Genomic DNA, 15,375 nt, shown 5'->3' with positions numbered 1-15,375 from the left:
ATGGCAGATGCCGCCCACCCTCATCGGAGGGTCTGCCTTACAAGGGCTGCACTCACCTAGAAATAGCCACACGAAATTATTATTAGTGGATTAAACATTATAATTTTCCATTTAGAATGTGCCGCCAAATGGAGGGGTATTTGCTGATTAATCACATAGATTATAGATTAAATAGTTTTATTTTACATACAAAAAATAAATTACAGTCCAGTCAATGGATGGTGCCGTTGTGTAACAAATTAGAGAGTAAAGAAAGCGCTGTTCGGGTTTTGGTACACATAATCAGTCTAACCAATGAAGGCCTTGCCATGTCCGTAAGCCAGGGCGGGAGCGGCGAGTCCATGACCGTAAGCAAGAGCGGGAGCGCCAAGTCCATGTCCGTAAGCCAGCGCGGGGGCGGCTACCTTAGCGACGGGGGCGGCGACCTTGGCTACAGCAGCGACAGCGGGCTCTCGGTGTACAACAGCGTTGAATCCGTTGACGGGGTCAGCGGTGTACTCTACGGTACGACGGGTGCCGTCAGGCTCAACCAGGCTGTAGCTACCCTGGACAACATCTCCGCTGCGGCTCTCCTGCTGTCCCTTAGAGTCTCCTGTGAGGGCATCCTGGATGTCGTAGGCGTAGCTGTACTGAGGGTTGGGGTCGTAGTCGGTGTCGACGGCAGCAGCGACCTTAGCGACGGCGGGGCCAGCGGCGTAGGCTACGGGTCCGTGAGCGAGGGCGGGGGCGGCGTAGCCGTGGGCGGCCAGAGGAGCACCGGGAGCGTAGACGGCGGGGGCGCCGAGGATACCAGCCCTAGCGACGGCCACGAGGGCGGCGAAGACGACGAACTGAAATGGAAGAAAGACAAGATTATAGAGACGTTGAAGGAAGCAGTAAGGAAGTGGGATTAAAAATAAATGGGGATAAAACCAAAATAAGAGATCATCAGCCGACAAAGCACTACTTAAATCACAAGAGACATAAACAGCTTGTTGGCTGCATTTTTATGCAGTAATAGATTAGAATGCAAACTTACTGAAGCGTGTAACAAGTATAGTCTAATCTGCACAGTAGTACTGCTATGAGATTTGCATATACAACAGGGGTTCGGCCCATCAGAACACCTATAATTTATGTTACTCGCACTACATTACGGAAGAGCAGACTAGACTACACTTCTTACGAACCAAATTATTTTGCATTTTTCATTCTGCATAAAAGTCCGGGATCCAGTCATTAATAACAAATGTGGGTGGATATACTGAAAAGATAAATGGAAGACCTGGTACGGCTAAAACTGCGATATTACTACTTATCAAAATACGTTTAATTCGCTAGCGTTGTCCGAATTCCTGCATGCTTGAAAGTGTTGGACTCTCGAAAAGATATACTTGAAACACTTCGAAATATACTGTTGAAGGTAGATGTTGAGAATCCCGTGGGCTGATATGAGAACGAATCAGTCAATAATATAATCGAGCCCAAAGTATACTTTTAAGTACAGTAATGTATTAAGAAGAACTTACGGCACATTGTAATATGGCAACATTTTCTGGAAAAATGTGTAATTCTATGATTAGAAAGACCCAGAAGCTGGTGTACAAATACAATAATATGTGCATCAGATAAAACTCATAATGTATGCTCCACCTCTGCGATGGCATGAACTGCCAGAGTGCGGTGCATGCTTCTAGCCTAGATTTTTCATATTGCCAGTTTTTACTACGGACCAGCCGATTTTTTGAGACCCTTCCCCAAGCCCCGTTCTGTTTTTATAGATACCATCAAATTATTTAATATATTTATTATTTTAATTTATTTTAATCCCTGGAATTCAATACCGGTGAATAAAACTACCTGCGGTCATCTAGTCTTCTAGCTACCTGTAATTCCTTACACTTCGTATTTTATTCTATTTTCATTTTGTAGATTTGAATTTTTCTACCGCTTTTCCCCACACCTATGGGGTCGTGGGTGCGAACTATGTCGCAAATGTGGATTTGGTCCTGTTTTATGGCCGGATGCTCTTCCTGGCGCCAACGCTTTATGGAGGGATGTAATCACTATTGCGTATTTCTGTGGTGGTTCGAACCCACTATCTCCTGGATGCAAGCTTACCACTGCGCGCCCCTAACCACACGGCCAACTTGCCCGGTGACTCTCAATTAGAGACACCTACTAAATGAATACAAATTACACATATTGGGATACTCAGCTCTCAATTTCGTATTTAAATACCCTTCACTTCTCGAGGTGGTATTCAAATAGTCTTCATTTCTATTATGATCTCCATGTAACTGGAACAGTGTAGATGTTGTGGGAAATAGGTACTAAATTCAATTAATTATTCCTTTTCGTTTTCCAGTAAATATTCCTCTAAAAGACAAAGACACCTCCGTACAGGCCATAAAGGCCCTTGGAAGAGTGTAAGGTAAAGGCTTCCACCATTGTTAACCGCGGCACGTGATGGGGTAGAGTGGTTAGCTCTACGCCCGGCCGCCTTTGCCCCCAGGAATTAACCTGGTACTCATTTTTGGTGTAGGCTGAGTGAACCTCAGGGCCATATGCACCTCCGGAAGTGGAAATCTCGTTTTTAAAATTTTACGACTTCCTGACGGGGATTCGAACCCACGTCCTTCCGGGCGAACCGCGCACGCCTTTACCGCCTTTGCCAGGCAGCCCCTATTCATTCCTCTAGCCATTATTATTAAAACAAATATTACGCCTCTCTCCCCTGACTTCCATCTACATTCTAAGGTTTCCCTGCATTTGATAAAATATTAGAAACCATAATAATCTTACACTGAATTATTTCTTTGTTATCTTTATGCGTAGGTCTGTAGGATAATGATTTATAGAATTATGAAAACTGATCATTTCAAGACTCATGATGTTTCGTGCTATGAAGGTCGCAGATGACTTCGTAAGATTTCAGCGACATATCTAGAAATGATTAATCAGATCTGCTATAGTGGAATTAAACAACTAAACTGAACTAAGCGTATGAAATTACTGGCCGTGGTTTACGGGAAAAGAATTCGTGAACTTTGCTTCGCGATGGACGTACAGATCACGTCGAACTGCTCCAGAGAGTCCGTAAATAGTACAAATTTGAAATTACTTGACTTCAAAGTTAGAATAAGTTCCAATCTCAATGCTCACCCGCTTTCTTATGATGATGAGACTCGAGTTTTTTGATACCCCTAACCTATACGCGTCATAATTTACGAGCCGGCTGTAACAAATCAGTAGTGGGAATTCATGCTTTAAAGGGCAGTGGTAACCTTTGTCTGAATATTTCGTGCGAAGTGTATGTGAATCATCACTTAAACTTGCCCCGGCTACTCCACTTTCACCGAGACACCTGTCTCGAAAATGGTCTGCGATGAATGGCCTCACGAACTATAATTATGTGCTGTTCTGTATTCATAACGGCTCACGCGGCCAAGTACCATAATACACGCTCCATCATACCTCTGGGATTCCGAAACCGAATATTTCCAATCTAGATCAAAGTGACTACCGTTTCTATTTCCTTTCCTTCTTTCCTTGTTTTACTCCTCGCATCGGGGTTGCATGCAAACTCCGCCAAGTCCCACATGAATTTGCCAGTACAGTTTTTGAAACCATTGCTAATCGTAAAGTGTAACACAGATTTCCACGCGTATTCAGAACTATGTTTACGAAGCTTGCTCTCTAGTAACGTTTAGAATGAGTTAACTATAATGTCTTATTTAACGTTGGGTGACCGATTTATCACTGAACATTGTGTGATTAAAATTGTTTGATTTACTCATTTAAATCATACCAAACGAGTGGCTGTGCGGTTTGGGTCACCTTGTTGCCAGCCTGCTTTAGGGAAATAGTTGGTTCGACCCCACTGTCGGTAGCCCTGAAGTTGGTTTTCCATTGTTTCCCATTTTCACACCAGGCTGTAACTTAAGGCCTCTCTAGTTTCCCTCGCACTCCTAGCCCTTTCCTCTTCCATCTCGCTGTAAGGCCCATCTGCGTCGGTTCAACGTAAAAATATTAAATCAGTTCATAATTCCAGTCGTTGTTAAAGACATTCCTGAAATATTTTATATTCCGAATATCACATAACTGAACATAACTAGCATTTCCTAGCACTGAACTTGACAAGCGAACACAGTGATTGGAACTGCAACTTCGAGCTTCAACTGAACCAAATAGTTATCACATGAGACCAATCAATCATGTGGTCATCTTTCCAGCTATTGACCAAGCTCATTGTTGCTTAACCTTTGAGATCGCACTGATTTCAACACAACAACGTTGTAGCAAAAAAATCCTCTGGCCACTTCCAGTGTTGATATGTTTATTTTGCATTCTGGATATAGTGGGTTGGAACCCTACTGTCGGCAGCCCTGAAGATGGTTTTCCGTGGTTTCCCATTTTCACACCAGGAAAATGCTGGGGATGTACCTTAATTAAGGCCACGGCCGCTTCTTTCCCACTCCCTGGTCCTTCCTATCCCATCGTCGCCATAAGACCTATCTGTGTCGGTGCGACGTAAACCAAATTGCACCGGGCGAGTTGGCCGTGCGCGTAGAGGCGCGCGGCTGTGAGCTTGCATCCGGGAGATAGTAGGTTCGAATCCCACTATCGGCAGCCCTGAAGATGGTTTTCCGTGGTTTCCCATTTTCACACCAGGCAAATGCTGGGGCTGTACCTTAATTAAGGCCACGGACGCTTCCTTCCAACTCCTAGGCCTTTCCCATCCCATCGTCGCCGTAAGACCTATCTGTGTCGGTGCGACGTAAAGCCCCTAGCAAAAAAAAAAAAAACCAAATTGCGAAAAGAAAAAACAAATGTTGATTGCCTGGCTGAGTGGTTCAAACGTTTGAGACGCTGGCCTTCTGACCCCAACGTGGCAGGTTCGATTCTGGCTCAGTCCAGTGGTATTTGAAGTTGGATTTTCCGGTACGTAAAAGAACTCCTGAAGGACAATATTTCGGCACCTCGCGTCTCCGAAAACCGTCAGAAAAGTAGTTAGTGGGACGTAAAAGCAATAACATTATTATTATTATTATTATTATTATTATTATTATTATTATTATTATTAATCGGCGGTGATGTAGTTCCAAGTTTATTACAAATTCAAAACAGTAGAAATTTTACATCGTTACTGGTCGTAGATCATGATCTACTGCCCTAGTCTATTTGACATTCAGTAGAGTTGCTAGTTCTTTGCAATAGGCAACAGAACACGGTCACTTAGGCAAGTACTGACCATATCCAATGCTGTTTAACTAAGCTAAGTCGTTTGAATCCAATTGCACTGCGGTGTCCTTAATTCCGTAGTGAAGTTATAATGATCCCTCAGCCATCAGGATACGAACAACTGTTGAATATTCCACGTGAGGATGTTGAGTATCTTACCTTGAACACCATGGTGGAGTACGACCTGATTGTTGAGTTGTGTTGTATTGTCTGCTGGGTGGCTACTCTTTTATATATACTACCTGCCCTGCCTCGCCTCGCCTTTCACCCCACCACGAGGTACCCACAGCTTCATCGAGAAGGGAGTTGTCGGATAAGATGGTCATGAAGGTCACTAGGTTATTGTATTGTATCTTATACTAGGGCAGTGTACTACCGGTGGACGAATCAAATGTCAGGCACCTGTTAGGAATTTTGACTCCGTAACATTTAAACTTATCTTCGGCCATATCCGTCACGTAACACGCCTGACCAGAGATATCGAGATCTGAGGGCTATGACCAACCCATTGCAAAGAGCTTCTGTGTGATACAGAGTCGACCAAAATTCATGAATAGTTTTAAATTGTTACTCAAATTTTCAGAGAGCTTTTCACATTTATCAGTCTTACAACTTTTGAAAATTAATATCTTTCATTTTTATTGCTTTACATCGCACCGGCACAGATAAGTCTTATGGCGACGATGGGATAGGAAAGGGCCAGGAGCGGAAAGGAAGCGGTCATGGCCTTAATTAAGGTACATCCCCAGCATTTGCCTGGTGTGAAAATGGGAAACCACGAAAAACCATCTGCAGAGCTGCCGACAGTGGGGTTCGAACCCACAATCTCACGAATACTGGGTACTGACTGCACTTAAGCGACTGCAGCTATCAAGCTAGGTAAAATAATAAAGTAGGCAACAGTATGTTTGCTGGCGGTATGTTGTATTTACAGTGCTCTGTGTCCTCTGGTGTCCGGCTCAATGGCTAAATGGTTAGCGTGCTGGCCTTCGGTCGCAGGGGTCTCGGGTTCGATTCCCGGCAGGGTCGGGAATTTTAAGCATCATTGGTTAATTTCTCTGGCACGGGGGCTGGGTGTATGTGTCGTCTTCATCATCATTTCATCCTCATCACGACGCGCAGGTTGCCTAAGGGCATCGAATCGAAAGACCTGCACCTGGCGAGCCGAACATGTCCTCGGACACTCCCGGCACTAAAAGCCATAAGCCATTTCATTTTTTCATTTATGTCTTCTGGTATGGGCTAGAATAAATTTGCTACTTTCACTGGCCTGTCTCAGTCTCATCCTTGGTTTTGACAATATGAAAGTGACCAAGGTATGAGTGATGTTAAAATAACATTCATTATGCATCCAGTCCCTGCTATGAATGGTGTGAAAATGTTGCTAATGGCGTCGGTTGTTGCGTGCATTTCAGTGGGCTTGGTAGACTGATATGTAATAGCAACTTATGGCCTGGTAAGGAAAGCAACGGGAAACTACCTCGCTCCTCTTGTCCCTGGTATGCCTCATCAGTGACACTTAGGCTATTTATGACAGCTGTTGGCGGAGCTGTTGATGATCAAACCAGCCTTCGGGCTGAATATTCAAGATGCATACATTGTAATATAAGCCTCCGTGGCTCAGGTAGCAGCGCGCTGGCCTCTCATCGTTGGGTTCCGTGATTCAAATCCCGGTCATTTCATGTGAGATTTGAATGGATGAAAAGCATAACGGTATAAGTGATTTAAAAAAAATGAATTAAGTGCAGGATGTAACTCCGGGAGGATGTATTCTTTCACCAGGAAAGAGATACAAGTGATAGCGGTAATATTCTGCGCTCTAGGGATGGGTGGTATAACTACAAATAGCATGCTTTATATGAGAGGTGGCGATGTCTAAATGCCTTTTTCTCTGAATGACCAAAATGCTACTTATACCGTTATGGTTTTCACCCATTCAATTTGTGTTGGACAAAGCGCAGGCGGGACAGGATTTTATTTATTTATTTATTTATTTATTTATTTATTTATTTATTTATTATGGCTTCTTTCATGTGGCGAAGTTAGGGCACACGGCCCTCTCTTACACTTAACCACAATACAACAAATAATATTAAGGTTGCCTATTACTAATTATACTAATTACACTACTTATACTATTTCCTAAATTAAGCTTAAGTTACACACCCACACAATATGCAGCTTATTAGCTTATTAGCTCGTTACTTCAGTCCTATGTCTCTCTCACACAGACACTTGCACACACACTTACAATGTACACACTTATCAACTACCCTTACGTTTACATTATATACAACTAACAGAAACAATTTTTAATTTTAGAATTCTCCGGGTACTCAGTTTTTTCCCGTCCTCGTTCATTCCAGCAACACTCTCCAATATAATGTCAGTCATTAATCATTGCCTCAGGGGAGTGCGACTAGTTTCGGCAGCCGGCACAATTCCTACCCTACCGGGCGAGTTGCCGTGCGGTTAGGGGCGCGCAGCTGTGAGTTTGTATCCGGGAGATACTAGATTAGAACTCCACTGTCGACAGAGCTGAAGATGATATTCTGTGGTTTCCCATTTTTACACCAGGCAAATGCTGGGTCTGTACCTTAATTAAGGCTGTGACTGAATCCTTCCCACTCCTAGGTCATTCCTGTTCTATCGTCGCCGCAAGACACCTCTGTGTCGCCACGACATAAAGGAAATTACAAAACAAAACAAAAATGCTATTCTCGTCGCTAGATGGGTGCTTTATTCATTCCATTCCTGATCTGATCGAATGATTCGAAATAGGCTGAGTATTTTCATTTTCATTGTAATGTAAATGCCGCCGCCTAGTGGCCATGATCGTTAAGGGGTGTACTATTTCTAAGCACTAGATTCAGTTCCTAACCCCTCTGCAGCATTCGTACGGAGTGAGGGTAAATGACACTGTTGATGTGATTTCTTCGTGGGATTGGGAGGTAAAGCCTTGAGCAGACTCCTTGGTGTTATTTGACAGGAGTAGGCTACGTGCCGAAATCGGGTTTCACCGTCTCTGTATCTCATCATATTTCACCCAGACGCGTGAGCGTTAAATGGAGGACCTGCGCCACCGAGATACAGGTATGTCTTATGGCGACTATGGGACAGGAAAGGGCTAGGAGTGGAAAGGAAGCAGCCGTGGCCTTAATTAAGCTACATCCTCAAAAATTTGCGTGGTGTAAAAATGGAAAAAGTCGCTTAAGTGCGGCCAGTATCCAGTATTCGGGAGATAGTAGGTTCGAACCACACTGTTGGCAGCCCTGAAAATGGTTTTCCGTGGTTTCCCATTTTCACACCAGGCAAATGCTGGGGCTGTACCTTAATTAAGGCCACGGCCGCTTCCTTCCCGCTCCTAGCCCTTTCCTGTCCCATCGTCGCCGTAAGACCTATCTGTGTAGGTGCGACGTAAAACAAGTAGCAAAAAGCTGGAAAACCACGGAAAGCCATCTTCAGAGCTGTCGACAGTGGGGATCGAACCCACTATCTTCCGAATACTGGATACTGGCCGTAGTTAAGCGACTGCAGCTATCGAGTTCGGTTCATTGGATATTCCCGGCACTAAAAGTCATGCACTAAATAACAAATAAGTATCCGAACGATAAAATTTATGGTTAACTTTTACATCAAAAATTTCAGTCAGACTAATTACTCCTTCACGGACAGTAACAATCGGGGTAGGTCTAATACTGAGAAGGAAGGACGGTGGCCTGGTGTGAAAATGGGATTCATGGAGAGCCATCTCCAAGGTTGCCGACAATGGGTTTGGAACCCACAATCTCCTGAATGGAAGCAAACAGCCATGTGACCTGTACCCCGTAGCCAACTCGCTTGCTTATATTAATATAGCAAAGCAAAGTCATATCTGTACAGGCCATGAAGGCCCTTGGAGGAGTGGAAGGTAAAAGCTTCCACTATCCGAAACCTCGGCACTTGATTGGGTTGAGTGGTTAGCTCTAAGCTCGGCCGCTTTGCCCCCAGGAATCAACCTGGTACTCATTTTTGCTGTAGGCTGAGTCAACCTCAGGGTCATGTGCACCTCCGGAAATGGAAATCTCGTTTCTTAAATTTTACGACTTCCTGACGGGGATTCGAACCCACGTCCTTCCGGGTGAACCGAGCACGCCTTTACCGCCTCGGCCAGGCAGTTCGAATCTCGGCTAACGGATGTTGAATTCTTGAACTGAAAGAAGTTACTCATTTTGGTTGGGATAGTAATATTGTTGATTTTACGTACCGTTAACAACTTTTCCCATTTACGGAGACGAGATGCCGGAAATTTTGTCCCGCAGGAATTCTTGCACGTGCCAATACTGTACATTTAAGCACCGGTCTGAGCCGCGATCAAAACTGGCAGCTTAGACTCAGTAAGCCAGCTCTGTTACATCTGAGTCGGTATTGAACGTAAAATTGGAGGTTCTATGGCCATGATCACATCATCATCGGTTTTGTTAAATTACAGGATTCCGTGAAAGCTTACAATCACCTCTTAACAGAAGGACAATTGGGTACCGAGGGTGTTGGCCGTGCGGTTAGGGGCGCGCAGCCGTGAGCTTGTATTCGGAAGATGATGAGTTCGAACCCAACTGTCGGCAGCCCTGAAGATGGTTTTCCGTGTTTTCCCTATTTTCACACCAGGCTTCACAGCGTATCATTTCCCACTCCTAGCCCTTTCCTATCCCATCGTCGCCAAAAGACCTATCTGTGTCAGAGCAATGTAAAACAAATTGTATAAACCACGAACCTACTACGCTGGCTTAGCTGGGGGAGAGGTGATACTCCCACTTGGCGCGTCCCAGGTGGCGAATAGGGGGGTCCTAACCGGCTTGCCGGCGGACTTGGGGAAATAAAATACCTCTCGCGGACCAAACACACAACCCCCTGTGGGTGGGGGACGCAGACGAAGAATACACCCACGGTATCCCCTGCCTGTCATAAGAGCCGACTAAAAGGGGCGACCAAGAGATGATTGTCTTGCAACCATGAAACTACTTGTGATTAGTACCACCACGCGGAGAACGTCATGGGTCGCTTTTACTTGCGCGTAATACCGCTATATTAGGTATACCAAATAGGTTTGTGATTAGTAGCATACAGGAGCACCGTGCGGTCGGCTTTTGCAGTACCTGTGATTAGTACCACCATATGAGCAGGACCATGGGATGATGATTACCACGATTCTGCCTTGCCTATGATTAGTACCCACTATATGAGGAACACCAGGGGATAGTGCGGGTCCCTGTGGTTAGTACTCTTATGTGATGAACACCATAGGTTTGCGTTGCCTGTAAATGGCGCCGCAAAGTGAGAAAAACCATAGGTCTGTTGTATATGTCGAATTTCATAACCTGTGAGCAGTACCATAATGTGTGGAATACCGCGAGTCTCTGCTACTTTTGATTAGTACTGCAACATGACAAATACCATGGTTTTACTTTTCTATCGATAAGTACCGTTATGAGGGGCCGATAACTTGGATTTTGGACCCCCTTTAGACTGCAAGCATTGTTGATTCATTGTTATGTTATAGCAGCAGTCCCTTGGTCAGTAATCATATTGTTTTTCGTCAGTTTCTGTGAATGGAAGGCATTGCGGGTCGCATCCACTGATAGTTTTAAATTCAAGTCCATCCATTCATTCTTCGTCCTCACGTTTTGAATTCTGGTCAGTGCAGACTTTTGGACTTTTAATTTGTCATTCCATTTCGTAGCATTAGGAGCCGATATCCTCGATGTTAGGCCCCATTAAACAACAAGCATCATCATCACTATCACTATCAGCCATATTCAATCGTTTTTACGATGTGGCCTCTTTAAGTCCGAAGCAAGGTAGGTTTTCATGAGGTCTCTCCATCTGGGACGGTCTTGAGCGATGTTCTGCCAATTGATCCCAGTAATCTTCCGGATGTCTTTATCCCATCTGTCCGGTGGTCTTCCCCTTGGTCTGAGATGATCTTTCATCATCATCATCATCATCATCATCATCATCATCATCATCATCATCATCAAATTGTATAAAAAGGGTTGATAGGGAGATATCCGATCCTCCTTAGAATGTACGTATTAAGAATGGTATGAAAACGAAACACTCCCCATGCCTAGCTAGTCTTATGCCTTTGGTGAAAGAACAAGAGTGTTGACGGTGGGTGATGGGATAGCAAAGGCGAAAGTAAAGGAGACTATAATTTATTACCTGCAGACTCGGGGCTAGTGGATCTGTAATCGTCAACCCTTACTCCCTAGTCCAAAGCCTCGTACGGAAGGCTGAGAATATCGTGGATGTATTTAATGACTTCCCTTACGACCCCAACGTTATTTCGTTTGCGAGACCTGGGGAGTACTTCACTTTCACAACCTTCGCGGCCCTACTTTCTTTTTCCCATACCTTCATTCTTTGAAACCTTTTTTTCTTTTTTTTCTTCTGATGAGCATTAATAAAGAATGGCTCTTCAGTTGTACTTCATCTTAAAGAATTAACACCTCCACCACCAAACTCTGTGGAATGAGTATCCTCTCTCCTCTACTTTTCAACACTTACGGAGAATTCATGGGACGTTCTCTTAAAAAGTATAGAGATGGAATTACCGTAAGCGCTAGAAAATAACCTCCCATTGATATGCACACTACAGGCTCATAATAGCATAATAATGGTTGGTTGGTTGGTTGGTGATTCTTCTTGCTTCCGAATTTAGCCAACGGTGGACCGCATGAAACTTAATGCTTTCTGGCCAGTCTTCTTCTCTTCTCTTCACAGAACTTCTTCATTCGTTCACTGCTTATTTGTCTCTGCTCCTCAGATATTACAAATCTATACCTGTTCTTCCGCAGCTTTTCATGCAATTTGTGATCACCTACTCGAGTTCTGAACTTCTTTCTGTTGAGGATCAATTCTGGTGTTATTTTAATTTCTTCTGCGTCCTTCTTAACCTCCTCCACCCATTTCGTTTTCCTCCTCAATCCAATGATATATTTAAATATTCTTTTAATCAGGCGGTTGTCATCCATTCTGACGAGATGTCCATAACATTTCAGTCTTCGTTTTCGCATTGTGTCCGTGATCTTTTCGGAATACTTGTAGAGATCCTCATTTTTCCCTTTCCTCCATGTCCCATCCGTCGTTTTCTGAGGACCAAGAATTTTCCTCAAAATTTTCCTTTCCTTCTTCTCGATTTCTTTCTTTCAGTTCCCCTTTTTAATTTAAGATAAGGCATTCTGAACCGTACAGTCCCTCTGGGTTTGCAACTCGAACAAGTGGAGGATGGTTGATTGGTGATTATTTTAAGAGGAAGTACACCTACGCAACCATCCTCTATATATCACTAATCAGAGAGAAAAAATGGAAGGGATCCGACACTTCGAAAAATGAAGGTATAAGCCGAAGGAAGCCAAGGGTCACGAAGGGCGTGAAAATGAAAGACTCCCAGACCTCGAGCGCTTTAATGTCGTCGGGGTCGGAAAAGAACAAGAGTTGACCGAGAAAGATCTGATAGGATAGATGGAAGTGAGGAGCCTGGCACAAGTGGAAGCAATGCCAGGACACAGCTAAGGGCCCCGTGGTCGCCATCCTACCCTCGTAAGTTAAGAGCCCCTGGGGCCCTTTCAGTTGCTTTTTACGACAAGCAGGGGATACCGTGAGTGTTATTCTACCTCCCCTACGACGGAACGAATGATGGAAATGAAATCGAGTAAGGACGTGGAAGGAAACGGTCATGGGCTAAAAACAAGAACTGTCACAATATTTTCCTTGAAGTGAAAATGGGAAACCACGGAAAACCGTTTTCAGGATAGCCGTCGGTGTGGTTCCAACCCACTTGTCCCCCGATTGCAGAAAATGGCTCCATGGCCGTAGCACGTTAACACGCCCAGCCACTCTGTTTGGTCCAAAAATTCCTTCCACAGTAGACCTATATGCCTCCTTTATGCCAAGTGAGGGAAGTTTGTTGTAACTATCGGCTATTGGGCCAAGGGGGCAGCATTTGGGAAACTGCGACGTTTGTGAACTGTTCACGTGCCTCTGTGATAAGAGTGTATCGTGGGTGGACTAATGGCAATATTGGAAATAACCGCCGTGAAAATTGCTCGCCTCCCCACGCCATTGATGTCCCAGGTGAACGTCGACTTCCACGCTGCGTGATCGCCAACCGACAGGCTACAGTGTATGCAGGGTGAAGTGAAATTCGCGCACTCGGGTGTCGCAGCGCGACACCTCACATGCTAGCAATAAAAAAAAATGTCTCTCACAAAAGTTCAACCTGCGAGTATATCCGGCAGAAAAAGAACGTTGAAGAGTGGCAATGTGGCAACACTGTAACCACATGTAGGGTAACTACCTCTGTCAGCACATATTAGTTGTGCTTTACAGTTGGTGCAGTGGATAGAGTTTTGGGTTAGCATTCAGGAGGTCGAGGGTTCGAGCCTGGGTTGAGGCGCTCTTTTTTATTTGCTAATTTCCATCGGACATTACATGCTGCAATACAGTAAGACACCGTTTCTTAGGTCACACGTATCCTACATTTACAAAATTAATAACGCTGAACACGTTGTAACGCATCTGGTAGATGAAGTGGTGCGAATAAATTCACGCCCACGACGTGGAAAGGGCGTCTTTCAAAGCTGACCAATGAAAACGAATGTTCGTGAATATCTAGGATCGTAGTATGTAAGTGCAAATGGTTTCTAGAGGACCCGCTGCAATCGCTGTTGACGAGTAAGATGCCAGATACCATACCACCTGGACTACATTTACGAAATAATAAACATACGCCTCAAACCAGGATCGATCCCCTCGACCTCCTGCATGTTAACCCAAAACTCCATCCACTGCAAAACTGTACAGCACGACTAATATGTGCTGACAGAGGTGGTTACCATACATGTGGTTACAGTGTTGCCAGATTGCCACTCTTCAACGTCCTTTTTCTCCCAGATATACTCGCAGGACGAACTTTTGTGAGAGACGGTCTGGCATGTGAGGAGGCGCGCTGCGATGCCCGAGTGCGCGAATTTCGCTTCACCATGTATAATGGATCATCTTACAGTCCAAATGAACCAGATAGCATCCAGGCACGTTTCTTCCGCAACTGTTCAGCGAACCTTTCTGCGAATTGGGCTACGGAAGGTGGCGGAAACGATTGGAATTGGTTGACAGTACGGCGACTGGACCCTGCACCTGGCGAGCGGAACATGTCCTCGGGCACTCCCGGCACTAAAAGCCATACGCCATTTCATTTCAAGGCAAGGCTCATGGTGCGCCTTCTTTTCTGCATCAATCGCTTCGAACTGCTTTTCATTGCGTTCAAATCTGACTGTTCGGTCGATAATCAGCCTTTGTTGAATTTCCTGTCGGTGACTACAATGCTCTGTCGTTCAGTTAACATTCAACAGGAATATAACAGTTATTGTGAAGATCAACAATTTCAGTGGATTTCTTGCGACACTATAGCCTATTTCTTCATACACTTCGAATTGTGTTGATGTTTCTAAAGCAATCAACTGCCTTTCTTCTGAGCCAGAGTTGCTTGTTTTGTCTGTGCAACTCCTCTACGAATTTGTATCCCCTTGGTTCCTGTCACTGCACCAATTTCGACACAGGCTAAGGATCGTAGACGTGTGCAACGAGACTTAAACTTAAACCCTGCCTCACTTTCACGGTTTCTGTCTCTGAGGAGAGCTCTAAAGGAAACTTTGTACACCGCCACCGGATCAATCCCTCCACGCTTCTACTGGCAACAGTGCTGACTGCGACAACATTGCATTTCATATCCATGGCGTTCATCCATTTGAAAAATGAGAGTCCATTCTCTGTGGATATCCAACTTATTAGATTTCTTGCACCCCGATGGGGTAAACTTGTCCATGCTTCAGATTCGTTATCACGCAATTTCTTTCTGTTTCATTTTACGTTGGGTTCTTCATCAGTTATTCTGTTAAAATGTCTTCGGCTGTTTTTAAATTTCTGGAATGCTGTAAAAACATACTTAAGAGTGCACTTGAAGCGGTTGCATATGTTAAGTTGAATGTTTTCCATGAAGCCTTCGAAAACCGAGCTCGATAGCTGCAGTCGCTTAAGTGCGGCCAGTATCCAGTATTCGGGAGATAGTGGGTTCGAGCCCCACTCTCGGCAGCCCTGAAGATGGTTTTCCGT

The 15,375-nt window shown here is 44.6% G+C and overlaps 1 protein-coding gene across 1 annotated transcript; it reads right to left on the bottom strand.

The window, feature by feature from the left end:
- Positions 1–287: 287 nt before the first annotated feature.
- Positions 288–12,236, bottom strand: LOC136885003 (cuticle protein 21-like). The gene is made up of 2 exons (XM_068230039.1): positions 12,046–12,236; positions 288–978 (listed from the first exon to the last, which is right to left on the bottom strand). Exons 1-2 carry the CDS (start codon positions 12,234–12,236, stop codon positions 288–290), a joined length of 882 nt encoding a protein of 293 aa, XP_068086140.1.
- Positions 12,237–15,375: the final 3,139 nt, after the last annotated feature.

This window comes from Anabrus simplex, chromosome 13 (assembly GCF_040414725.1).
Source record: "Anabrus simplex isolate iqAnaSimp1 chromosome 13, ASM4041472v1, whole genome shotgun sequence".
Lineage (NCBI taxonomy): Eukaryota > Metazoa > Arthropoda > Insecta > Orthoptera > Tettigoniidae > Anabrus > Anabrus simplex.
Note: the sequence above shows the minus strand (reverse complement) of the source record. Positions and strands in the feature narration are given on the sequence as shown.

Coding starts and splice junctions, on each gene's coding strand:
- LOC136885003 (XM_068230039.1), bottom strand. CDS start 12,236: ATGGATGACAACCGCCTGATTAAAAGAATATTTAAATATATCATTGGA. Junction 979..12,045: donor GAAAAGCTGCGGAAGAACAG/GTATAGATTTGT, acceptor ATAAAAATGCAG/CCAACAAGCTGTTTATGTCT.